Genomic DNA, 25,968 nt, shown 5'->3' with positions numbered 1-25,968 from the left:
GCCCCGAGGCCGGTGTCGCTGGCATCCGTATCGAGGATCATCTCACCATTATCTAGAGGGTAACCCAAGACAGGAGCAGTAGTCAATCGGTGTTTGAGTGTTTCAAAAGAAGCTTGGTGCTCAGCCTGCCAGTGAAAACGTGCATTCTTCTTTGTCAGATTGTGTAATGGCTCAGCGATAGCAGCAAAATCCTTCACAAATCTGCGATAGTACGAGGGAAGGCCAATAAAACGTCTCACATCATGAATGGATTTGGGAGTAGGCCACGCCTGCACCTTACAGACCTTGTCTGGGTCAGTGGCCACACCATGCTCCGACACAATATGACCAAGGTAGGCCACTTGATGGCGGAAAAGGCAGCATTTAGACGGTTTAAGCTTTAGGTTTGCTTGCTTGAGTCTGTGAAACACCTGACCCAGCCTCTGTAGCATCTCAGGGACATCCTTTGCTAGCACAATGACATCATCGAGATAAACTAGACAGGTCTCCCACTGCATGCCAGCCAGGACACGGTCCATTAAACGCTGGAATGTTGCGGGTGCGTTGCACAACCCAAAAGGCATTACATTCCACTCAAAAAGACCATTTCGAGTGCAAAAGGCAGCAGCACGGCGGGCTCGTGGTGAGAGTTCAACTTGCCAGTATCCTGAGGCGAGGTCCAGGGTGCTGAACCACTTCGCAGCAGCCAGCGTGTCCAGGGTGTCTTGGATACGTGGCAGTGGGTATGCGTCTTTGATGGTGCGGTCGTTGAGTGCCCTGTAATCAACACACAAACGATAACTTCCATCTTTCTTACGCACCATTACTATTGGGGATGCCCAGCTGCTGTGGCTGTGGGTGGCCAGACCACTTTGTAGACTCTCACTGATCTGCTGGTCTGCGCACTGTTGTTTCTCACCAGCCATCCGACGAGGAGGTTGCTTCACTGGAGCACCAGGCCGTGTCATGATGTCATGCTGAACAAGGCTGGTGCGGCCCAAGTCATCTGGCCCCCTGGAAAAAACACTTCCATATGCACATAACAAGTCTGTTAGCTGGGCCTTTTCTTTGTCATCAAGATGGAGGGAACTTTGGGCATAAAGCTCCTGGAGATGGGACTGCAGACACTTCCAAACCAGGAGTGGTGGGCAGGTTGACTTCAGAAGCTGCGGGGTCACTCGACGGAGGAACAGACTCCGCTGGCTGGAGAAGGCCTGCAATAGCACCTCCTCTAATAGTTACAGGTTTGTTGCCAGGGTTAAAGAGGCGCAGTGGCACAACTTTGGTGGACGGGGCATCAACCAGGACCCTAGCGAGAAGAACTTTATGCTTTTCCACAAAACCTTTGGTGGGGCTGAGCATCATGACCCCCCTTTCAACGTCTCCAAACTTTACAGTCCCCTTGACCAAATACTCCTGGCCAGGCTCTATCACTAAAGTTCGGGCTACCCTTGCAGCATATGATCTTGAAGCAGCCTCTTGTTGGAAGTAAGGAACCTCCTCACCAAACAAAACAAAAACAAAGGAAGGGGTGACCCAGCAATACCTCAGTGCCAGCTATGTCTGCAACCAGGAAGTTTACTTCCACTTGACGGCGGTTGATGTTGACAGGAAGCTGGGTCTCACCGAGCACTGGCATGTCCCCAGGCCCCACCCCAAGTAAAGTCTCAACAACAGATGGAGTCAGTGGAGGTCTCACATCGGGGTGAATGGTGTTAAAATGGTGAAAAGGTAACACGCTTCTCCGAGCTCCACTGTCCAAAACTGCGCACACTTCCAGTCCATAGATGCTCATGCGAATAGCTGTTTCACCACCTTGGGCATTAAGGTCGACAACAGCGGGTTTTGACCATTCACCTGGAGCACTTGGCGTGACTGTATTAGTCTTTCTTGGAGAGGACGAGCACTGACGTATGTGGCCCCACCCACCACAATTATGACAGCAGACATCTCCCTTTTTAAAGTTGTTGCGCTGCTTTGGTGTGCCAGTAGGTGTAAAGGGAAAACATGGAGTAGGTGAGGAGTTTGGTGGAGGTGAAAATGGGGCAGCCACAGTCTCACTTTTCTCCTTGACGACAGCGGTACGGGGTCTACGTTCAGGGGGGTTACGAGCCCCTTGCTGCATTACGCTTGTGACATAGAAAGCAGCCCTTTTTGTTATCTCATGGCGATGAGCTATCTCATAAGCTCTAGCTAAGGTGGGTGGCCGTTTTTCTAACAGTTTCTGGATTATTTCGGCATCACCCAGACCATTGGTGAAAACTTCCACAGCTATAGCATCCTGTTCAGCCTCTGATCAGTCACCATAAGCTACAGCTACTTTCCCATAAATGTCATCCCTGAACATGTGAAGAGGCTCATCAATCCTGCAAACTCTCTGCCTCAGTTCCACTGCTGCCGCTGCAGCATGATCTGAAGAAGGTCCATAAGCAGTTTCCAGTTCATCCAGCAGGCGGCGATAATCCCACCTGGCTGAGCGGGGGTTTCGGTGGATGATGGCTCCTGCTGCTCCAATCAGGCAGAACTTTAGCTGGGCTGCCATTGTCTTTTCAGACCAGTGATTAGCCTCTGCGCAGGTTTCGAAACGGTGCAAAAACTCTCTCCAAGGTGTGCTGCCATCATAAGAGTCTGGGCGCAGTATAGGAACTTTCTCTCTTGAATCCCAATCCTCCTCGCTGTCTGAAGGAGAAGGTTTCACCCCAGACAAGAAGCGGCTCTCTGATAAATGTCCATATTCAATGGTTTCATGTGGGCGGAGGTGAAGATGTTGCATGGGGAGTGTGCATGTAGTCGGTTTAGGCTGGGCTGGTGTGCTATGCACAAACTTTCCCCTGTGACAGGGGGAAAATGGGTTTGAAGCAGGATACTGTTCTTTAAATGTCATCGGAGCTGAACGCCAAGCACCCACACCCTCACCAGGGCTATAAGTTTGACGGTTAGCCTCCACAAAGGGGTTTGTGCTGGCAGACTGAGCGGGGCTGTGTGGCGGTGAAAACAGTTCTCCTCCCTTAGCCAGTGAGCTAGCATTAGCATAGCAGCTTTCGTCACAGAGAAAGGGGTTATAATGTTCACATCTAGCCTGAGCCTTGCTTTTATAGTGACGTCATTTCCGGGTGAGCTATTCCCAGTGCTAGTCGTGTGTGACTGCTGTCCTCTTGTTTGGCATTAGCCTTACTACTATTGCTTACTCTAAGGGTTATCTGGGTTAATATTCACATCTAGTACCTTTATTAGCGAATACATCACTGTTAAACCGCTTGCTGTTCACTTTTCTCATTTTGCTAAATAAACCACATCTCTTTACCTAAACACCGCTAGCCTTAGCTTAGAACCTAGCATGGCCACCACTCTTTCCGCCTCTCCTCCTCTCTCCTGCCCCATGTGCCATATGTTTAGTGATGACCCTGCCTCCTTTAGTGAAGATAGCGGTAGGTGTGTTAAGTGTAGTCTTGTGTTAGACTTGGAGGCCAGGCTGGAGCAGTTAGAAGCGCGGCTCAACACAGTGGAAGCTAAGCCGGCTGGCCAGGTCGCGGGCTGCGCTACCAGGGCTAACTTAATTAGCACCCCAGCGCCCTCCCAACAGCCGGGAGACAGTCAGGGGTTTGTACCGGTTGGGAGGAAACATAGTGCTAAACGCAAAAACTTAGAGCACCCGAGACTCCACGTTAGTAATAGGTTCTCCCCCCTCGGCGACACACCCGCTGAACACTCAACTCTGGTTATAGGCTCTTCTGAAGTTAGAAACGTGGAGCTCCCAGCGGCTACAGTCAGGTGTTATCCGGGGGCCAGAGTTGGTGACATCGAGGGGAACCTTAGGATGTTAGCTCAGAGTAAGTCCAGGTTCCGTCGAGTCGTGATTCACGCAGGCGGTAATGATGCCCGACGGAGACAGTCAGAGGTGGTTAAGTTAAACGTAACTTCGGTGTGTAAACTGGCTAAGACGATGTCCGACACTGTAACTTTCTCTGGTCCCCTGCCGAACTTAGTCAGTGATGAAATGTACAGCCGCTTTTCATCATTTAACCGCTGGCTTTCTAGATGGTGCCCAGAAAACGGCGTTGGTTTTGTGGATAATTGGAGCGCGTTTTGGGGGAAGCCCGGTCTCATGCGGAGAGACGGCGTCCATCCTACTTGGGACGGTGCCGCTCTTCTTTCTAGAAACATTTCTGCTAGCCTTAGTCTGTTTACCTGACAATCCAGAGACGAGACCCGGGCGCAGAGCAGCAGTGTAAAACGCTCCTCTGAGGGTTAGTGCTGGTGCAAAACCCATGCAGGGAAAGTCAAGCAGGTTCGAGCTTTAGCTTATGTGCTGAAAGACAAATGAAAGGAGCGCGTCTAAGAAACCTTAAAGTGACAGACAGCAGTACTCACAAGCAGAATTATGATGTAATTAAATGTGGTTTATTAAAGATTCGATCCATTTCCTCCAAGTCCCTCTTAGTTAACGAGTTAATCATTGATAAGAACCTCAGTCTTTTAGCCTTAACAGAAACTTGGCTCCAACAGGATGACTATGTTAGACTGAATAACCCCCCCCCCCCCCCCCCACTTATGCTAAGTATCAGAAATCCAGGATTTCAGGGAAAGGAGGTGGTTTGGCAGTAATATCACAGTCTAGCTTACTTCTCAGCCCTAAAGTTAAAAATGCTTATAATTCATTTGAAAGAATCATATTGTCTATAAATCACCCAAACAGGAAAACTCGAAAACCTGTTTTACTCATAATTATTTATCGCCCCCCTGGCCCATATTCAGAATTTTTAGCTGAGTTTTCCGACTTCCTATCGACTTTTGTCTTAGACTCTGATCAAACTATAATAATAGGGGATTTTAATATTCATGTTGATGACCCCAGTGACTGTCTAGGAAAGGCTTTAGCAGCTTTATTAGATGATGTTGGTTTCACCCAAAGTGTGAATGAACCCACTCACTGTCATAAGCACACCCTGGACCTTGTTCTAACCCATGGTATAGAGATCAGCCAGCTGAGTGTCCTTCCTCTTAACCCCATCATTTCTGATCACTTTATGATTATCTTCCAGTTTACACTGGAACATCCTTCTGTCCCAGTGAATAAGAAACAGCTTAGAAGAACCTTAACTGACCGTTCTGTGTCTGAGTTTAAACACACAGTTCAGCCAGTACTTAGTGATATTCTGAGAAAATACTCTGAGTCCAGCTCCCATAGCATCAGTCCTAGTATAAATGACCACTTTGTTTATGATGCCTTACAAGCCCTCAGGAGTACACTCCGTGTTGTTGCCCCCTTGAAACCTAAGTTTGTCAGACAAAACCGAGTAGCACCGTGGTTTAACGCTGAAACTCGTTCTCTTAAACAAGAAACCCGTAAGTTGGAAAGAGAATGGCGCCGCTCCGGTTCAGAGCAGTCTCTGGATATCTGGAAACATAGCCTATTAAATTATAAAAAAGCTCTACGTAGAGCTAGAAGCCAGTACTATTCAACCTTAATATCAGAGAATGGAAATAATCCAAGATTTCTATTTAGCACTATTGCTAAATTAACTCGCAGTCAGAGCTCAGTAGAACCACATGTTCCTGTTTCTCTCAGCTCTGATGATTTTCTTACATTTTTCGATAGTAAAATCTCAAATATTAGACATAAGTTAAATCAAGTTATTCCTACTATAAGCCCAGAACAGGCTGAAGTGGTAGAAATGGAGGCATCCATAGAAACCTCTGTAACATTAGACTGCTTCACTGCTGTGGATCAAGCGGAAATAACATCAATTATTACGTCCTCCAAATCCTCAACGTGTCTGTTAGACCCAATTCCCACTAGACTTTTTAAAAAAACTTTTCCCCTAATTAATGATCCCATATTAACAATGATAAATGCCTCTCTGGAAACGGGTTACGTGCCACAGTCTTTTAAATATGCAGTTGTTAAACCTCTTCTGAAAAAGCCCAGTTTGGATCCTAGCATCTTGGCCAACTATAGACCGATATCAAACTTCCCCTTTATTTCTAAAATCCTAGAAAGAGTTGTAGTTAAGCAGCTTTACTGCCACCTACAGGACAACAGCCACTTTGAAGACTTTCAGTCGGGGTTTAGACCTCACCACAGTACGGAAACTGCACTAGTTAGAGTCTCTAATGACTTTTTATTGGCCTCAGAAAAGGGACTACTTTCTATTCTGGTCCTGTTGGACCTCAGTGCAGCCTTTGACACTATCGACCACGGTATTTTACTCCATAGATTAGAGCAGGACATAGGGATCAGAGGATCTGCTCTCCAGTGGTTTAAATCCTATCTGTCCGATAGGTATCAGTTTGTTACTGTAAATGGACATTCCTCTCAGTGCACTCGAGTTAACTATGGAGTCCCACAGGGCTCAGTCTTGGGACCGATCCTGTTTATGCTTTATATGCTACCCCTAGGAAACATAATCAGGAAACACAGCATTAATTTTCATTGTTATGCCGACGATACGCAGTTGAATTTATCCATGAAACCTGACCAGAATGACCAGATAGAGAAACTAAACGCCTGCATCAGTGACATCAAGACCTGGATGACAATTAATTACCTCCTCTTGAACCCAGAAAAAACTGAGGTCATTATACTTGGTCCTAAAAACCTCAGAGATGCTCTGTCTGCTCAGATAGTCTCCCTGGATGGTATAAGTATAGCCCCCAATTTCACAGTTAGAAACCTTGGGGTTTTATTTGACCAGGATTTATCATTTAAGGCTCACATATCTCAGGCGTGTAGAACTGCCTTTTTTCACCTGCGGAATATTGCTAAGATTAGAAATATACTTTCTAAGAGTGATGCTGAAAAACTCATCCATGCATTTGTTACGTCTAGGCTGGATTACTGTAACTCTTTGTTAGCAGCGTGTCCTAAGAGTTCCTTAAGAAGTCTCCAGCTTGTTCAGAACGCAGCAGCTAGATTGTTAGCTGGAACTAGCAGAAGAGATCACATCACTCCTGTGTTAGTTTCGCTCCATTGGATCTCAGTTGATTCTAGAACAAGTTCAAGATCCTCCTGTTAACCTATAAGGCCTTACATGGAATGGCCCTGTCCTATATTAAGGACCTCATAGTCCCTTACCATCCAATGAGAACAATTCGCTCGCAAAATGCAGGACTGCTTGTGGTTCCTAGAATTAGTAAAAGTACGGTTGGAGGTAGAGCGTTTAGCCACCAAGCCCCTGTCTTATGGAATAAACTCCCAGCTCATGGAAGAGAGGCCGACTCAGTTTCTACATTCAAAGTTAGACTGAAAACATTCCTCTTTGGACAGGCTTATTGTCAGACTAGCTAGTATTCAGAGATTAGTTAACTTAATGTTAATTTGTTTAAATTAAACTTAATAATAACTATTTCTTTTAAAAGGCTGCTAGAAGTTGAAGCTGGGGTAACTATGGTGCACTGGGGTTCTGTCCTCTTTCCTGTTTTTACTTCTACCCTTCCTCTCCTCTATTCTTGATCATCATTTATCAATTAATTTTCCATGCCTCTGTTTGGTGCAGTGCGATTCATGTATTGTCCCTCTTTTCCTCTCCCCTCCTGGGGAGTGGGAGTGCTTCCAGACTCCAGTTGGCTCATCCGTGCTCCAGTTCCTGACCGTTTACCTCGTCTCTGCTCCTGCTCCTACACCTGGCTGTGGTTCCTGTCTCCGGCTCGACTCGCGCCCCTGACCGTCCCCCCAACCACAGCTGGATGAAGCTCGTCTGCTGGACTTTTATATATGTAGTTGTAGATTTAGATAAGTTAATTCTTCTCTAAGAGTTCTGGTAAATCGCCTGTCTGTCCTGGGGGAGGATCCCTCCTTCATGTGGGCACCCCTGAGGTTTCTTCGTTTTTTCCGGAATCCGTTTTTTTTGGGAGTTTTTCCTTACCGCAGAGGGGGGTCTAAGGGCAGGGATGCCAGTATAGCTTAGTCAGTTTGTTAGTTCATTTTAGTATTTTCCTATTGAACTCTTTGTATTCGTGATCCTTTTGATTTCATGTTTTACTTCGAAGCCCATCGAGACGACTGTTGTTGTGATTTTGGGCTATACAAATAAAATTGAATTGAATTGAATTGAATAGGTATTCAATGTCCCATGTTCGTTCTCATGAACATTGGTTAGTGACATAAATGGACTGGAATACGTAGTTTTATTATGTCCGTCGGCATCATGGGGCTTGCGAGCGGCCGCCATCTTAAGTCGTTGTGTACCGTAATAAAAGTTCTGCTACAGTCACTTTGTTTCAAAAGTTTATGATCCTCTTGTTTTATTGTCTTGATTCTTAATGCTCACTGCTCTGTTAACAACTGAAGGTCCCTTAGTGGTCGCCAGTGTTGAACCTTTCGCTGCGCGAAGACTTCTCCTTTTTTTCTCTCGTCTTTCCGACCGTGGTCAGAAGCGCAGGGGAGATTTCCTCCAGGGCCGAAGGGAATTCTTCTTCGGGGTTCACTTCCCGTTCGAAACCCTCAACCTCCAGAGCGGATTAAGAATGACTCCCAAGACAGTTATTCTGGGAATGACACCTTCTGTTTATTTAACTAAGTGCTCCGTCCTCCGAAACACACAATATATACCACGCACACACCTCCGCTCCGTGTTCACCCCCCCCCCCCCCCCATCTGCACCTGCACTCGCCCCCCCCCTTCTCTCTCGTGGCTCGCACCCCGCTCAACACATACACACACTGAAACACTTATCATCCCAGTTTATTGTTTCTGGAAAGAATCAGTGTGTGTCCCCCACCCTTTATTTTTAAAGCACCATTCAGGCTCCTGAACTGTTTAAAAGCATTTGAGAAGCTACATTAATTCTGAAAATAAACAGCATGTTATTTCCCCAATAGAAACTTATTGGTTAAGGCTCATTCATTCTTTGTTTTTGCTTACACTTAGAAATATACCGTAATTTCCGGACTACAAGCCGCTACTTTTGTCCTGAGCTCACATCCCTGCGGCTTATTCAGTGACACGGCCAATTTATGGCTTTAATTGGCGCCCGCCATGAACGTACGTTTGGACTCTGAGCATGAGTCGCTTACTCTATACAACTCCACTCAACAAGCCATTTATTTTTCAACACACCTCTTCGCAGCCAAACAGTAGGGACTTGACTTCAGGTCTTAGACACTTCAGTCATGGTTCAACAAAAAGAAACACGCATGCCCGGCCGCATCCCAGAATCCTTTGGTGCCATTAGACCCAAAGTGCACATGATCGCCGCTACAATATGATGAAGCTTTCAAGTTAAAAACAATCGTTTAAAACAGCGTGAAAAAATCCACCATCACCAACGGGTTTGGAAAAGCCGGTCAGCTGCGTGACGGAGAGAACAGCGCATCAAACATTGTAAACATTCCGTTTTAAGGGAGTCGAAGTCTAAACCACCAAATACTTAATGTCAATAATATTTTTTTTGAGCATAACTGAACTAAAAACCATTGTAATTTTAGGAAATACAAATAAATTAAAAACATGTATTCAAAATAAGAAAACCGAAATAATTTCAAAATCATTTTATACAAAATGTATTGGGCCGATATTACCTTACTATGATTTTAAAGGATTTGCCCAACTTTAGGCAACCCCCAGAGAAAATTATTTTCGTTCGAACAGAGACTGATGCTGCAGCCGTGTGCATAGTCAAGCTGCTTTTGTGGCAAAGAGTTCCGCCAGAAGCGCTGTGCATGGGCGCCTCACTACTTAAAAATCTTTTTCGTCGAACCAAGACCACTGAAATTTGTTTTTTTATAGACTTCTTACAACCGAGGTCATCACCTCGCTTAATAATTACGATGTCAGGTGTTAGTTTACCACAAATTAGATTACAAAGTCTTCAGCTTCATCCTGAAAGTGGAGCATGTTCCACCTTTTGGGGCTATCCGTCACACCGGCCACGTGGTACGGATAGAGCCAATCAGAGCCACAATACATGGAGAAATGTGGAAAATAAAGTTAAAATTCACAGACTTCAAACAATTTTTCCTCCCATAATTTCCAAAACCTCATACATTAATTCCATTCATAAACAATCAAGTCGGTATTGTTGTCATAGTCAGTCAAGTCGGGTGTTTTTTTTCTGTCGTTGTCTGGACAAAATGCTCCATTTTACTCATTTAAAAAAATAAAAACCAAAATCCACTGCTTAGTAGACTAGAAAAACAAGACTTGAAACTCAAAAACACAGCATACTCTGAACATGGGCTGCACAGGAACATCAAAATAACAAACTTTGGACCAGCGCAGGATAAAGGGAAAAACAAGACTCAAATACATACAAGGCAGGAAGACACAGATGGAGACATTCAGGAGTGACGGGGAAAGATAAAACTTAAAACAACAAAAAAGGATATACTACAAAATAAAACAACAAAACAGGATATACTACAAAATAAAACAGGAATGTTATCTCAATGTAAAACAGTACAGAACACAAATAAGCAGAACACAAAAGCCAAGAACCTAAAACCATAGTACGTTTTTTAGACGGTTATTAAGACTGGTCACTGTCCCTTCTAAAAAAAATAATTTATAGAGGATGCCGCCTCATTGGTGCTTCCGAAAATTCCTACCGCGCAAAAATTAGTTCCTATGTAATACTGTTTTTCGTTCACCTTCTGTGGTGACCCAGGCTGAACAGACGCAAACCTTCTGTTCACAACAGGTGAACTTACAAATCCTCATATATACTGTGTCTGCACATCGTCATGTTGCAGAGGGACAGTCATAATCCTCGTATTTATTTCCTTATTCCATAAACCTTTTGTTCACAACCGGTGAACTTACAAATCCTCATATATACTATTTGTGCACAATTCTTGTATTCACTTCCTTATTCCATTTCTGACTCCATAAAACTTCTGGGGCTTCAGAATTCCACTCACCCAGTATTCTCCTTTGATTTGATTATATTCAATATGCAGAATTCATAGAAGGTCCTGCTTACATACTGATTGTGAGGCCTCAGGAGAAAACGAGCGCGTGGAAAAATATCCCAGACTTTACGCCGAAAGTCTCAGTAAAACTTTTAATATCCTTTACAAAAGTCAGGAAAACTCGTAATATTCTTCATAAACTCAAGAAAACTCGTAATATTCTTCACAAAAGTCAGGAAAACTCGTAATATTCTTCACAAAAGTCAGGAAAACTCGTAATATTTTTCATAAACTCAAGAAAACTCGTAATATTCTTCACAAAACTCAAGAAAACTCGTAATATTCACCTCAATAATCCAGCCCATCCTCCCTCGACTCACCAAGTTGAAGGAAAAAGACCTGTCCGCTTTGCAGGTTTTCCTCAGCGTGTTCAATAAGTCGGTAGGGAGAAATGACCATTTACTCAATCGGATAAAGATTAACAAAGTTTATTCCCTGATACAATAGTTCTAAGACAGTAGCAAGAGAAAACACAGAAGTACAGCTGAGAACAGGGCCCCCGCAGAGAAGAGGAAAAAACGCGTGGACTTCCTACACGGAGAAGTCTTTATAGTGGTGTGTGCTGCTGAGTTGTCTTCCTGTGATGCAGCCACCAATCCCCTGGCTTCAATTTGGCATAGTGCTTTTTTAGTGTAGAGTTCCTGTTTTTGGAGAAGAACATGTTGACCTCTTGCTGGTTTCAACTGGTTCGAGTCTGTAGCTTTTCACACTTGTTGAGTGTGTGGGTGTCAGAAACCCGTGGCCTTTCGTTGACTTCTGCTTTGCATCTCGAAATGTCCTCACACCTGCATGATGTACATCTGAGTTCTGTCTGCAGACGAGGCTCCACTTCCTGTCAGGCTGTGCTGTGGCTTTCTGTTTTTGTGCTGCATACAATTTCTGCTGTAACACTTCTGAGTCTCTGGGTGAAAAGGTCAGGCAGCAATATTAGACTGCATAAAATTAAACATTAATACGTCAAATGTAATAGTTATGTAATAAAAGATTAAAACAGTAAGCATACATTTCTTCAAAACGTACGTTTATTATTGTTATGTTATGGTTATTATGAAGCGCCTGTTCGCTCATCATTTTATTTTTAATCTGTGTGGTCAGTGCTTTTTTGTGGCAGAATGAAGCCGGAAGTATAATTAGGTGAAGGCTAACAGGCGCTAACAACATTTAGCCTGGATGAACATGAATCCATGCGGGAAAAGCTGCAATCTGCAGCTTGGCTGCACGTAAATATGTGGGAATAACATCAGCCTTTATTTTGTCGGGACACGACCGGAAACACAAATTGACGTGATCATTTTAACTGTTTCTAAGGACTGAGCGGAATTTTGCATTGAAAAGCTCACACCAACCGACAGCCGCCGTGAGAGCTGGAGACATGTTCTCCTGCTGCTCGTGTAACAGGTTCAGTTCGGTCGCCAATGTACAATGAGGAGGGGAGACTCGACACACGAGACTCGCCTCTGGTCACTGCGTCTTTAATTCTTTAAAATGACGATTTATCGTATTTCGGGCAGATACTCGCTGCAGTGTTTTACAGTCTCCTTCTCTTTCGGCGTCTGCTGTGTTCCCCCCGTCCTTCGGATGGATGATCCCCATTTTTCTGATGTGGGGTTTTCGTTTCGCCGCGTCTGCTCTCCTTTTGCGGTGATCGGCGGGCGGCTGACGACGCACAGCGCGTTCGTTTCGCCGCGGTCGCGTGCATCTGCAGGGGGTGTGCTTTCCGCGATGTTCGGGATGTCCGTGCCCCCCGATCAGGAGCAGTCCGGGTCTTCTCGTCTGCCGTGGTCAGCCGAATTTCTACGGTGAGCGGCATGCGGTTCTTTTCCCGTGTAGTTTTCTAAGGCTGCGTTCTTGCTTCCTGTTTACTTCGGTGACGTCACGCCCCTAAGGACTCTGGGAATTGTAGTTTTGTCTCATGGTCCTTCTCGATGCACTTCTGATTCCTTTTCTGCTGCGTGGTTCTGCGTCGTCTGGTTGTCGTTTCAGGGGTTGTGGGGTCTTTTCTGTGGTTGTGAAGGCTGGCGGTCCTCGTTTAAACAGGTTTCTCATGCTGGCTGAATTTGTTGTGGCTTTTAGCATTTGTTTTCTGTTGCTGTTTTGTTCTTTGGGAGCTGTGTGTAAATCTTATCTTTAATTTGATGCTGGCTTTATTATTATTATGGCGGTTCTTCTGTTTGTTTTCTTGGTTGTTGTAGCTGCTGGTTAGTCAGAATGTGAATCAACTTTAAAATCTGCAAAAAGCTGTGGAGGATTAGAATTACCTAACTTCCACAATTACTTTCTTGCAAATAGATTACAATACATCTTAAAATGGTTAAAAAATAATCCAGAAACCAACTCATGGTTAGACTTGGAACAGGCGTTATGTGGAAAGATCAACCTGTCAGATCTTCCATTTATTAGTCAAATAGTTAAAAAACAGGATTGTTTCAAAAGTATTAATATAAATGCCACTTTAACAGCCTGGTGGGAATTTCTCAAAATATCAAAATCATCAATTCAACCGTGCAAAATGACACCCATCTGGAACAACCCAGACATCCTCATAAACAAAAAAATTATCCACTTCCCAGCTTGGCAAGCAGGGGGCATAAAACAACTAGAGCACATAATTATTGATAGAAGATTCATAACTCCCCAGGAACTTCAAGACAAACATGGAATATATAACTTCTTGGAATATCAGCAACTTAAATCAATTATTACTAAAAAGTTTAAATACAGAGACAACGATTTAAAGCTACCAGATGTAGTTACCACTCTGATCAATTTCTCAATGAATAAAACTCTCTCCAAAATATACAAACTTTTATGCAATTTAGATAACAATATTTCACTTCCGACAACAAAATGGGATGCGGATTTGAGCATCAGCACAGATGAAAGTTTTTGGTCAGAACTTTGTCTAAACACCTTTAAAATGACAAAAAATCCAAATCTGCAGCTAATCCATTTCAAAACTCTTCACAGAATTTACTACACTGGACAGAGGATGTTCAAGATGGGTCTCAGTAACTCAGACATTTGTCAGCACTGTGACAGTAATCTACCCGACAATTACATGCATGCACTATGGTTCTGCACGCCTGTCCAGGCTCTCTGGCAGCAGGTATGTGCCGATCTATCAGTCTGGCTTAAGGTTTCAATCACAGCTTCACCGTCACTTTGTGTGCTTGGTGACATGAGTGCCATCGATGTAGAAGGAGGATTAGGCTCTATCATTTTCATAACTCTTTGCATTGCTAAAAAAACTATTTTAATAAATTGGAAAAGCAAAAAAAATATAAATATAAGTCAACACAGAAATCTGCTGCTTGATCATATCAGCTTGGAAAAAATGTCAGCCCAAAGTTCAAGTAACTTTGAAAGAATTCGGTCTCTCTGGTCTCCCATAGCTAACTCCGTGACTTAGGGGGTGGGGGGGGCATGGTCGTCGCTGCTCCTTGCCCTTCTGCCGTGGGCCGGGGTGGGGGTCGGGGCCTCCGGTGCCTGGCCGGGGGTGGTGGGGGCTCCGTTGGTCGGGGGGTCGGGTCCGGCGCCTGGGTGGGGCGGCCTGGGGCGCTGCGTGGTCCTCTGGGCTTGGGTGTGGGGGTGCGTGGTGGGGGGGTGGGGTGGTGGTCTGGCTTGGCTTGGGGGGGTGGTCCCTTTGCCTGTGCTGGGGGGGGTTGGCGGGGGGCGCTGCTCGGGGGGGGGGGCCCAGCGGCGCTGGATGGGCTTCCCGTCTACACCTGGGGCTGGGATCGGCCCTTCCCTGGCTCTGGGGCGGGACGGGACAACCCTCTTGGGGCCCCCGGTCGCTCTGGGTGTCATCCGCTTCGGCTGCGGGGTCTGGGGGTGGGGTGGGGTGGGGGTCTTGTCGGCCCTGTCCTGTGGGGGGGCATTCTGGGGGAGGGGGGGGGCCCTATTGGTACGGGGCAGGGGGGGTTGACGGGTCGGGGTCTCCGCTGAGGCCATCGGCGGTTTCCCCGGCCGGTTGGCTGCCTCGGTCCCGTCGAGGCCTGACCAGAGCTCTTCTAGGGCCGGCGTTTGGGGGTGGGGGCCTGGGCTTGCTCCGGGGGGGGCCGGCGCTTTCTGGCTCCCCTCTCTCTGTGTGGGGGTGGTGGTGCTGGGCCTGGGGTGTCTGCGCCTCCGGGGGTGGGGCCCCGGGGCTGGGTGGGCCTGGCCCCCTTGCTGGGGGGGGGGGGCGGGGGACGGCTGTTTGACCACCGGGGGACAGTCTATCATCTGTCCCCAACTTACCCCCTTCCTCATATAACCTCATAATAGGGTGAGGGGGTGGGGGGCTTAGCCTGCGATGAGCCTTGGGGGGGGGGGTTCACTAGGCAGTGACCCCCCTCCTGTGGTTGCCGTATGGAGTGGGCCCCCCCTCTTTCGGTTTTATTTGCACCTTAGACATGTAGGGCCCTTGGTAGGGGGGGTGCTTGGACATCACTGCCAGCAAGCAGCGGATGTCCTCCTAGCACCCTACCCGCCAATTTTAACCGCACCTTAGACATTTAGGGCCCCTTGGTGGGGAGGGTGAGGGGACGTCACTGTGAGTAATCAGGAGACGTCCCCTTAGTGCCCTACCCGCCAATTTTAACCGCACCCCCCTTAGTACACACACCCCTCCCCCCTCAATATATACATCCCAACATAAACACACACACATGCACACACACACTCTCTCAAACACACATACACGCACACACATTTTGCAAGGAAGGTGGGACCTAGGACCATCTGTCCCCTGCCTCTTCCCTGGTGGGGGGTACGGGCCCCTTTGCAACGGCGGCTGTGTCCCCGGGGTGCTGGCTTCCTGGGCCCGGCGGTGCTCTCTCCGCGCGGTGGGGGGGTTCACATTACATCTGAGCCGGGGGTGTTCGTGTCCCTGGGGGGTGGGTTCTGGTCCTTGCTCCTGAGTGCTGGGCCCCGCCAAATTTCCAACTGTGGCCGAGCCTGGTCGGGCCATATTTACAACACCCCTTGTGGGCCCTCTTTTTTCCCCGGGGTTCCCCCCTCCTGGGCGGGGGCGGCGGGCCCCTGCCTCGCTCCTCCCTGGACCAACCGTTGGCCGGGCGGATGGCTGCCTGGAGTGCGGAGTGGGTCTCCCTTGGGGGGTCCTGGCCCGTACCTGGGGTTGGGGCGGGGGGATGCCCGGAACTCCTGGGTGGTGGTGGGGTGCTCGTCTGGGGCTGTGGGCGTCCTTCTCCGGTGGGGCCCTGCGTTGGGTTCTCCCGGCGCGGCGGGGGGGCTGCTCTCCTGGTTGGGCTGGGGCGGCGCCCTCTTTCCCTCCGTGCCTCCCTGCTCTCTGGCTCTGGGGGCCTTGCGGCGGCCCTGCTGGCCCTGGCCTGGGTGGCGGGCTTGGTCGCCCGGGCGGCGGTTGTTCCCTGCCGGTTCCCGTGTGGTGTTGGGGGGAGTCCGGCTGCCGCTGCTGGTGCAGTGGGGGTCTTGGGGTGGGGATGGCTGGGCACTCTCCCTCCTTCTTTTCACGTTCCACCATCCATTTTAGAAGAACATAAACACTCACCTGAGCACAGGTGTCAGCTCAACAGACTGAATGACTGAAATATTTCACACTAGTTGGTTTTAAGGCATAAGTATGCGTGTGAACACTATCTGTTTTGTGTACATGTCGACAGGTGGACATTTTTGCAACTAACAAGTGTGTTTATAACATTTGAGTGTGTGTGTGGACAGGCTCCGCCCTTTTTTTTTGTTTTTTTTTTACATTTGAACCTTACCATAATGATTAACAACCAGTAAACTTGTTGCTTTATGCTGCTTCATGGTCTTATCCCCCTTCCCCTCCTATTATCACCCCCTACCCCCCCTCTCTCTAACGTCCCTCTTTCTTCTTCCCCTCTTTCCTTTTCCGTCCGGTCCAACACCAAAGATTTTCAGACATGTTTGAAATTAATAAAGTTTGGCCTCAATTACAAAAGGGGTTTATTCAGACATACCTTTGGTTTGTCTGAAGATTAATAACCCCTCTTGTTAAAGTAAAATATGTCCAACCCAAGAGGCCCTCAGCTCTCATCTGTCTGCCTAGCTGTTGGACAGGACAAGTTAAAAAAAAAAAAAAAAAAAAAAAAAAAAAAAAAAAAAAAGAATGTGAATCAGTGTCTCTTGGACCCGTCTCTGCTCTGTGGACATTTTCCCTGTGATTGGTCTCTCTTATGCAGCGTTTATGGCTCATTTTATTCACTCAGCGATCCTCGTTCACTGCCCCCGCACGCTCTGCATCTGTTTCTGCTCCGCCTGTTTTTCCCTGCTCTGTGTACCCCAGTGGGTCCTGCCCTGGCTTCAAGGACTTGCGTCGGCCGCATTGGTGAGTGTCAGTCTCGCCGCGGCCTTGTTTTCTCGGCTGGGGAGTTAATTTGTTGTTCTCTCTATGGTTTGGTTTGGAGGTTTGTGGGGGCTATGTGATGGATTCTTCCGGGGCATCGTTTTCAAAGCCGCCACTGAGGGTGGCCCCTGGGAAGTGTTCAGGTTGACGTGACTTGATCTGGACCTGTTATCGCCTCGCAGTTCATCTTCTGGGCATCAGCGGCCTGGTTCCCCATGCGCCTTCAGGATTGGTATAGATTTTCTTCAGCTCCCCATGCTGTCTCCACAATTTTCCTCCGAACGCGATATAAGGCTGAGGATGACTGTTATCGCTGATGGTCTCACTGTTCTGCCTCTATGCCTCTCAGTGGCGTCTATTGGCATTCAGTTGGCGCTCGAAGTATTTGTCGGTTTACCTTTCCGTTGTCGTGGTAGTCCTCATAATATCGACTTTATAATCAGAAGCTCTGTACTGGATATTTGTAGGCGATGGGTGCCCTTCATTTTGCGAGTTATTGATGATTTCTTGGTGGCCAACTTTCTTCTGTATCCCTGGTCTTTTGAATCTCTGTGGAAAAACTTTATTTTCGAATCTGGGTTTCCACGTTGTCTATAATGTATGGTCCTCCACCCGTCCGGTTTTATTTTTCTTCTATGGATCTGGGTGGTTCATTGATGCTTGTCTCTCCCCATTATGTCATCTCTAGCTTTTGTGCGGCATGTCGTTTATTCAGTTTTTTGTTGACTATGATTTGTCAATGATTGGGCCACCTGACATTTGCTGTGGCTTTGGTCCTATGGTCATCCGTTCATCTTATGTTCTTGTTCTGGGTAGTTCGATCCTGGGCCCCGTGTTCCTGTTCTGGATTTTCGTGTTTTTCGTTTGATCTTTCCCTCTCTATGCTTGGAGTGGTTTTGTGATGACTGTCGTGTCTTCAGGCTCCCTCCACTTGTTCTTCTGAGTCTGCGCCTTCTGGTTTGGGGAAGAGTGGTTTGTGTTTGTCCGGCCGCCAGAATCTACAGCTCTGATGGTTTTTAAGGGGTCGTCCGGTTATTTCATCCTTGGAGATTATATTAAGGCTGTTTCAATAGTGAATGATAGTATTGTGTCATCGGTTGACTTGGTTAATGTTTAAATAACACCTTGAGCAATTTCTACCCTGACCGTAGGAAATATATCGCTTGCGCTCTCAAGCTTAGTTCAAGAGTTAAATCTTGTGTCCACAAGTCAGTCTTCTAAAAAATCTCCACAGCTACTCTTCCCATCACCTACTCCTCGATGGCCTCCTGAAGGTGCGTCCCTCTGAAACTGTCAAAGGTTACTTTTCTTATCATTGGAGTATATAAAAATTTGGTGTTAAGATTTTGTGCAGGTTATATATTTCACTATCATTTCACTGTTGGAATTTGTAATTATGGTGGTTTCTAGGGTGCGATAAATCCACAATGGGTCTTTACCTTAACTATCTACTAAATTTCACTTTCTCAGATTTGTTCTTTAAAAGCACTGTTATTTAATTTATCTCAATCATTTTGAAACTGATCAGTTTCTGGGTTATTTGTATATTCTTGCCAAGACTAATACTGCTTTGTCTTTATCTATGCATCGCATCCTGAGCCTGCGAACCCCTACGCCCCGATCAGCTTCTCCGTTTCCAGAAAATGATGTCATCCCCGCATTCCATGATCTGGTGCTGCAACGATGACTGCTCGACGTACCAATTGCTGCACTGACAGTGAAGGGGCGGTGGACCTCCTCTGCATTACAATGACACTTCTGACTGAATTAATCAATCAATGTCAACAGCAGAATGAATGTAAATTCTTCGATCATAGATGTTAAAAGAAAATTATAGCCAGGTGGAAGCCTCAAAATTTAGGTTGTTCTAAGTTGTATCATAGTATGCGCGGAGCTCGAATTTGGTTCTTAAGCTCATTTGTGTGTAGTATGCCAATGAAGCATAGTAATTATGGGCGTTGAAAAACACAGTAATTATGGGCGTTGAACTCGTTCTTAATATTTGGATGGAACCTCAAATAAATGGATGTTCCTTGAGCGCTTATAATTGGTATGCCAAATGGAGAAAATTATGGCTATTAAGCTCGTTCGTTGTACTGTCGTTGGGAGCTTCGAAATAAAGGATGTTACTTAAGCACGTGTATATATAGTTGCCAAAATGGAAGAAGTTTATGGCCATCAAGCTTGTTCTTAGTTTAATAGAAGTTTGAAGAATGGCTGTTAAGCATGTCATAATACGCCATCGGAAGCTTTGGATTGGATGTTAAGTTAGTGTCTCATACGGGTTGTTTGGCGGTTTAAATTATAGTTCTGCACAGCGTTTTGCGGAAGTGAGCTTACGTTCTAAGATCAGGTATGAGTAATTTTACGTTGGCTCCCCTTTTATTTATTTCCCTCTCTCTTTCAGATAGTATGTTCCTCTAGTGGTTTCCACTAACGGAAGCGACCCTACGGTCAATGGTGCCGGGTCACACATAGCAGATCCACTAGATAGCATGTTCCCTTCGTGGCGCTGTACTCGAACGGGGCGGCCCAACGGTCAATGGTGCCGGGTCACACATAGCAGATCCACTAGATAGCATGTTCCCTTCGTGGCGCTGTACTCGAACGGGGCGGCCCAACGGTCAATGGTGCCGGGTCACACATAGCAGATCCACTAGTTAGCATGTTCCCTTCGTGGCGCTGTACTCGAACAGGGGCGGCCCAAACGGTCAATGGTGCCGGGTCACACATAGCAGTCATACTGGGAAATGAAATGCAAATGGAATGCTGCCGAAAACACACCCCATTTTATTACACACTGATTATACATTCACATTTTTCTTCTTCTGGGTGATTTTAGTGTTGGGGGTTTTGTTACCCGAAAGTTTTAGGGAAATTTCTCATGGAATTGAACGGAGCCTTATGCCAAATGAAAAGATGTGAATGCCAACTTAAAGAATGTGGAAAATTAAGTATGTCAAATAAATATTTCTTACTGCAAGAGTTGTCTGACTGAAATGACGATTTATCGTATTTCGGGCAGATACTCGCTGCAGTGCTGCTTATTAGGTGACCTGAATAACATCAACATGGAATCTAACAAGGCTTATATGGTTCTCACCGCTGTATGTATCGCAAAGAAAACTATCCTCCTAAACTGGAAATCTAAAAATAATCTTAGCATCAACCACTACAGAAACCTCATGCCAGAGCATATTAGTTTAGAGATAATGTCCTCCACAAAAAACCTGTCGGCCTCAGACTCTCCCTGGCTCCAGCTGATTAGTCACATCACCTAATAGGGGTGGGATGGTGATAGGTTGGGCCGGGTCCTGGCTGGTTGGGTCGGCCGGGGGTGGGTTTGGGGGGGTGGGCTCTGCCGGGCCTGCCGTTCTCCCGGCTCGGGGCTCTGGTTGCCTCTGGCTCTGGTGGGGGCGCACACTCTGCCGGCAACTTGGCAGGGGTTCCTGGGCGGATGCCTTCTGGGCGCGGGATAGGCAGTGCGGCTGACCGGGAACGGCGGCCGGGTGCCGTGCTGGGTGGCTGGTAGCCATGGCGGGGGCTGGGGGGCTTGGGGTCGTCTGCCCATGGCCGGTGTTTCGCCCGTGGCCGGTAATTGGCGCGTGGCCTGGCCCCCCGGGGGTCGACGCCGCAGTCACAGCAGGGGTTAAGGGGTTCACTTGGGTGGGTTTATTTCATTATTATCATTATTATTATTATTATTATTATTATTATTATTATTATTATTATTATTATTATTATTTCTATTATTGTTATTACTATTGTTTATTTATTTATTTTATTATTATTATTTAATTTATTTATTTATTTAGGAGGGGGGGGCCTGGGGGGGTGGCGTGCTAGTCCTTAGGGGGGTCAGGGTATGAATGGTTGGGCTGGACCCCCTGCCCCTCCGTTCTGGCACCGGGACCCTTCCTTGCTGGCTGTCTCTCGGCGCTACGAGGCTCTGGCCTCCAACTGCGGCTGGCTTGCTGTTTCTGGCTGTCTGGCCGCTCTGGGAGGGGGGGACGCCTACCGCAGCCGGCTGGGGGGCCGGTCCCTCGGGGGAGCCTTCTCCCCCGGTTGTGCCCATCAGTCCTGCTCCTCCCCGCTCTCACCCAAACAAATATTGCACACAGGCACATAGGGCTCCGGGAACTGGATGGGAGGGGTATGCTGGCGGGGCTCACTGGGGATACCCCTCTCTGGGTCCTCGTCGGCACCCGCCCTCCTCCCCGCTTTTTACTTGCATATTAGACACTCTGATTCATCTAGGGCCTTGTGGAGGGGGTCTGGTGGAGGGGGGCACAGTGAAACATCCGTGCTCACCTTTCGCTGGCCCCCCCCCCAATTTTAACTTCCTCTGTAGACACACACACTGCATGCTAGCAGCACACACACAGCAAATACACACCACACACAGAGGGACCCCGGAGTGGGGGGCTCTGCGGCTTGGCAGCGGTGGGGCCCCCATCACTGAGGACCTCCTATTTTACCTGCAGCACACACACAGCACTCCCACACCTCCATACATGGGTGGGGTCGGGGGGGGGGGGGAGGGGAGGCCGGTCTTCACCCGCCTGGTCTTCTCAGGGCGGCCGGGCTTATGGGAACCCTGTCGGCTGCGGGGGGGGATCGGACATGCGGCGCTGGGGGTCGGCCGGCTGGGGGGGGGGGGTTACTGTGTGGCGGCGGGGGGTGGGGAGGGTAACCAGATGATTGTGAGTATGTGTGCGTGAGTGCATGGGTAGGACGGATCTGGGGGCTGGCTCGCTGGGACCCTCTGGGGCTTTCCCTTCCCATCACAGAGAGGGGAGGGCACTGAGAGGGTTTCGTCCCTGGCCCTTGTCTCGGTGTCCGGTGCCCGGTGGCCCCCATGGCTGCCGCCTGGTACGGCTAAGCGCTCCTGTCTTGTGGCCTGGGGGCCGGACACTGGGTTCGCTTGTGCCTCTGGGCACTGGGGGGGGGCCCTGTAGGGGGTTCCTCTCTGTGCCTGGCCGGTGGGGTGGGCGGTCCCCTCCTCCCCTCCTCCCGGGCTGCCTGGGTGCGGATGCTCGGGGGGCTCCTGGCCTGGGGGGCTCTCCTCCCCTCTCCTGGTCTGGCTGGGTAGGATCTGGTCCCCCTTATGAACACACGGGTCACGTCGGCAGCATGCATGTATCCCCACCCCCACGTGCACGTGCACACTGCCACACTGCTCCCTGTCTGCTTCATCCCTCTTCCTTACCCACATTGTATTGATGGACAGAATTTTTTTTTCCGCTTATCTTAGTGTCAGATTTTCACCTTTGATGTAATATTTGTTTTTTCAGCAGATCAGGTAGAATTGTTACAGCTTAAAATAATAACTTAATTCAAATCAGTGCTTGTATCCCCCACCTTTTCACCTCTTCCTTTTACACTCTTCCACCCTCCCCTCACATTCTCCCCTCTCCCTCCCCACACACACTAAATGTAACAAATAAATAAAAACTAATACAGCAAAATGGGGTTAATACAAAGCTACACTCTAGTTTCTTGAAGCTATATAACCTCTTTTTGTGATAGTAAAACCTGTCCAACACAAAAAGCCTTCAGCTCTAATCTGTTTGCTCAGCTGTTGGACAGAACAAGTTAAAAAGAAAAAAAAAAGAAAAAAGATACTCGCAGCAGTGTTTTACAGGTTACTCCCCTAGGGCGGTTCAGTCAATTAACTCACCTGCTCAGCGTCCTATTTAAGCCCAGGTGAGCAGTTGTTCATTCTCTTTCTTACCTTCAGCGCTCATTCTTCGCCCCCCCCCCCACCCCCGCCTAGTCTCGTTAATGATCTAGGCGAGGTGCTGGTTCATCTCAAACACGTCTATCGTTGCATTTTCCCCACGTGTTTTAAGTGCGTCTAAGACTAAGTCTTGTTGTTGCTGCATGGGGCGGCCGTGGTGCAGAGGTAGGGCGGTCGTCCCATGACCGTAAGGTTGCAGGTTCGATTCCCGCCTTGCACGCCCATGAGTCGAAGTGTCCTTGGGCAAGACACTGAACCCCACCTTGCCTCTGGTGGTAGGCGGGTGCCTGTGTTTGGCAGCGGAGCCGCAACCAGTGTATGAATCTGTGTGTGTGAATGTGTGTGTGACTGGGTGAATGGGTCTGTGACTGTAAAGCGCTTTGTCCTTGTAGGAAGAAAGGCGCTATATAACTATACGCCACGTGTTTAATGTTAAAGCCCGTTATCTGTCACGCATGTAGGTGTGGGACATTTATTCTCCTCAGCTGACCATCTCCCGCGGGAGCAGTATATCTGTGTGCTGCCGTAACAGCCGTGCATGAGAACCATTTGGTCGTGGTTGATACACTGCCACGCGCCTAACCGTAACCATAACCATAACTGTAACCCTCAGTTAGCCCAGAAAAAAGTTCAGCACTGACTGCATGGATTCAGAAAATTACGAGCGAATAAATACGTTCTAAAAAGGAAAGTAAGGAACTCCTTAATGTGGTCCGGGGAGGGAGGGGGCTGTCAGGTCTCCTGCCGTAAATGTTCTCCTGCTTTAAAGCCCGCTCATTGTCACGGCCCCAAGAGTCATTTACCCCACTGTGATTGGTTGCTTTGTCAGCTACACGCTCGACACTGAGAAAGTGTCATTCATACAAACTGGCGGGTCGCATTAAACTTTCATATTAAGGCGGGGGCCGCAAAATATCATCTTGGGGCCCGCAAATAGCCCTCGAGTTTGAGACCCCTGCTGTAGACTCTGGCACTGGTACACTAGCTGCAGGTCGGAAGAACGAGTCATTGGTTTGCTTGCTCATCGCTCAGACGCACATATCAGGTTGTGATATTTGTCTCCGTTTCCTTCCCACAGATGTTAACGCGCGCTGGATTATCTCTAATCCCCTCCCCCTCCACGCATTTTAGCCACTTGCAGTGGCTTCCCTGTTGCCAACTTCCCTGTTCTTCTCACACACATTGGCCGCCTCACAGACAGGCATCACTCAATGAAATGCTAGTGTGTGCTCATGTCTCATGAGTATGTGTGCTTGTGTGTGCGTGTGTGCGAGTGTGTATTTGCGGGCGTGTGCGTCTCATTGATTATTTCATCGATCATTGACGTGCCCCTTCCACGTTTAATGTATAAAAAAATACGGAGGGTGGGGAAGGCAAAATTACTGGTAGCACATGTGCGACTGTAAAATTCAGACGCACACTCAAATTTTGGTTGCAAAATGCGACCATTTGGTCGTCTGTGGTATTTATTTTTCAGATAACTTGTTTTAGTATTGCATAATAGAATTTTAATTAATATGAGCTATATTAAAATGTATTATTTTGCTATTCTCATTTTTCAGGTTACAGACCTCTGGTTTGTTCGAAGATTAATAACCCATGTTGTTAAAGTAAAATATGTCCGACACAAAAGGCCCTCAGCTCTCATCTGTCTGCCCAGCTGTTGGACAGGACAAGTTGAAGAAAAAGAAAAAATTTAATACTAAATTGCATTGTCCACATTGCATCTTGCAATTGATTAAATATTTAACACGTATTTGATTTGTTTTACCAATGTTTCATTATGTTTTGTTCTTTGCTAATACTTCTTTAGATCAAGCTTTCAGTTTTAAGCTTTTTCCACTTGCTGTTGCATCTTTCGACTGAATAAATTTGGGTTTTAATTTAATCTTTTTTTTCTTCCTTTTTTTATTTTGGAATATTTTGAATATATTTTGTATTTGTAGGCTTCCTAGTAGTTGTTATGCGGTTGCTTAGCAGGGTTATGTATAATATTTAGTCACTTTCCTGCTGTTTTAGCTTTCTTTTTGAGCCATTTACCTTTTACGTTTGCCTGTAACGGATGATAAAATGTGAAAAACTGCTTTGCGTTGTGTTGATGAGTCTTGTTTTGCTTTGCAGTGATTCAGTTCAGTTTCACCACCTTATTTGTGGCTGCGTTCCCTCTTGCACCCTTGATGGCTTTGATCAACAACGTTGGTGCAATCCGTCTGGCTGCCATCAGGATGGTCCGGCTCCAAAAACTCCTGATTCCAAAAAAGACCAACAGCATTGGTAAACTGTTCAACAGTTTTTATTTCAAGGTGTTTTGGTGTCGTCTTTGTCAAAGTTAAATGGTTTTGTGTCTGTAGGTGTTTGGACAAATGTCCTGGAGGCTATTGGAGTATTGGCAGTGATTACCAATGGTTTGGTTATTGGAGTCACATCTAATTTTATTCCTCGCCTCGTCTACCGTTACGGGTACGGCCCGTGCGCCAGAAATTTGACAGGCACACAGTAAGTCCCTCAAAATGACTGATGTCCCCTCTGCAGACGGACTCTGAGATGCCATCATGTGTTTTGTTGTTGCAGCTGCATGAGTGGTTACATTAACAGCACTCTGACGACGGCCTACCTGCATTACAACAAAACAGATGACTTTGTTCGTCCGAAGGAAAGACATTTCTTCAATGTGACTGAGTGCAGGTAAGACATGAACTATTGTGGCGGTCATTACGCCCCTAATCTGGGTGGCCTGGCAGGCGGATTTTCTCAATCTGTTATCCCACGCAGGTGTCTGGGGGGCCCTCACTACCACAGCAGCCTCGCCTTCGGCGGGGGTCTTGGTGTGGGGGTGAACGGGCATTCCCCCTCTTTTTACATTCCATCATCCACAGCAGAACACAGACACTCCCCTGAGCACAGGTGTCAGCTCACCTTTGTGCAAATAGTGTGTGATATGTGCTTGGCATGTGTTTGCTTGACTTTAAGCAATGTTGGGGTAATTAATTACAGAGTAACAAATTACTGTAACTTA

At 47.3% G+C, this 25,968-nt stretch overlaps 1 protein-coding gene across 3 annotated transcripts in view; it reads left to right on the top strand.

The window, feature by feature from the left end:
* LOC105357636 overlaps window positions 1-25,968 on the top strand; it is a 315,534-nt gene that overhangs the window by 279,555 nt on the left and 10,011 nt on the right. For all 3 annotated transcript variants that reach the window (XM_023953741.1, XM_023953739.1, XM_023953740.1), the window contains 3 exons: window positions 25,074-25,226; window positions 25,304-25,448; window positions 25,524-25,637. In XM_023953741.1, coding sequence (XP_023809509.1) covers window positions 25,074-25,226; window positions 25,304-25,448; window positions 25,524-25,637 — 412 coding nt within the window. The remainder of the gene's footprint in view (window positions 1-25,073; window positions 25,227-25,303; window positions 25,449-25,523; window positions 25,638-25,968) is intronic.

Source organism: Oryzias latipes, chromosome 3, assembly GCF_002234675.1.
Source record: "Oryzias latipes chromosome 3, ASM223467v1".
NCBI lineage: Eukaryota > Metazoa > Chordata > Actinopteri > Beloniformes > Adrianichthyidae > Oryzias > Oryzias latipes.
The sequence above is the reverse complement of the archived record's forward strand: the minus strand, read 5'-3'. Positions and strand labels throughout refer to the sequence as shown.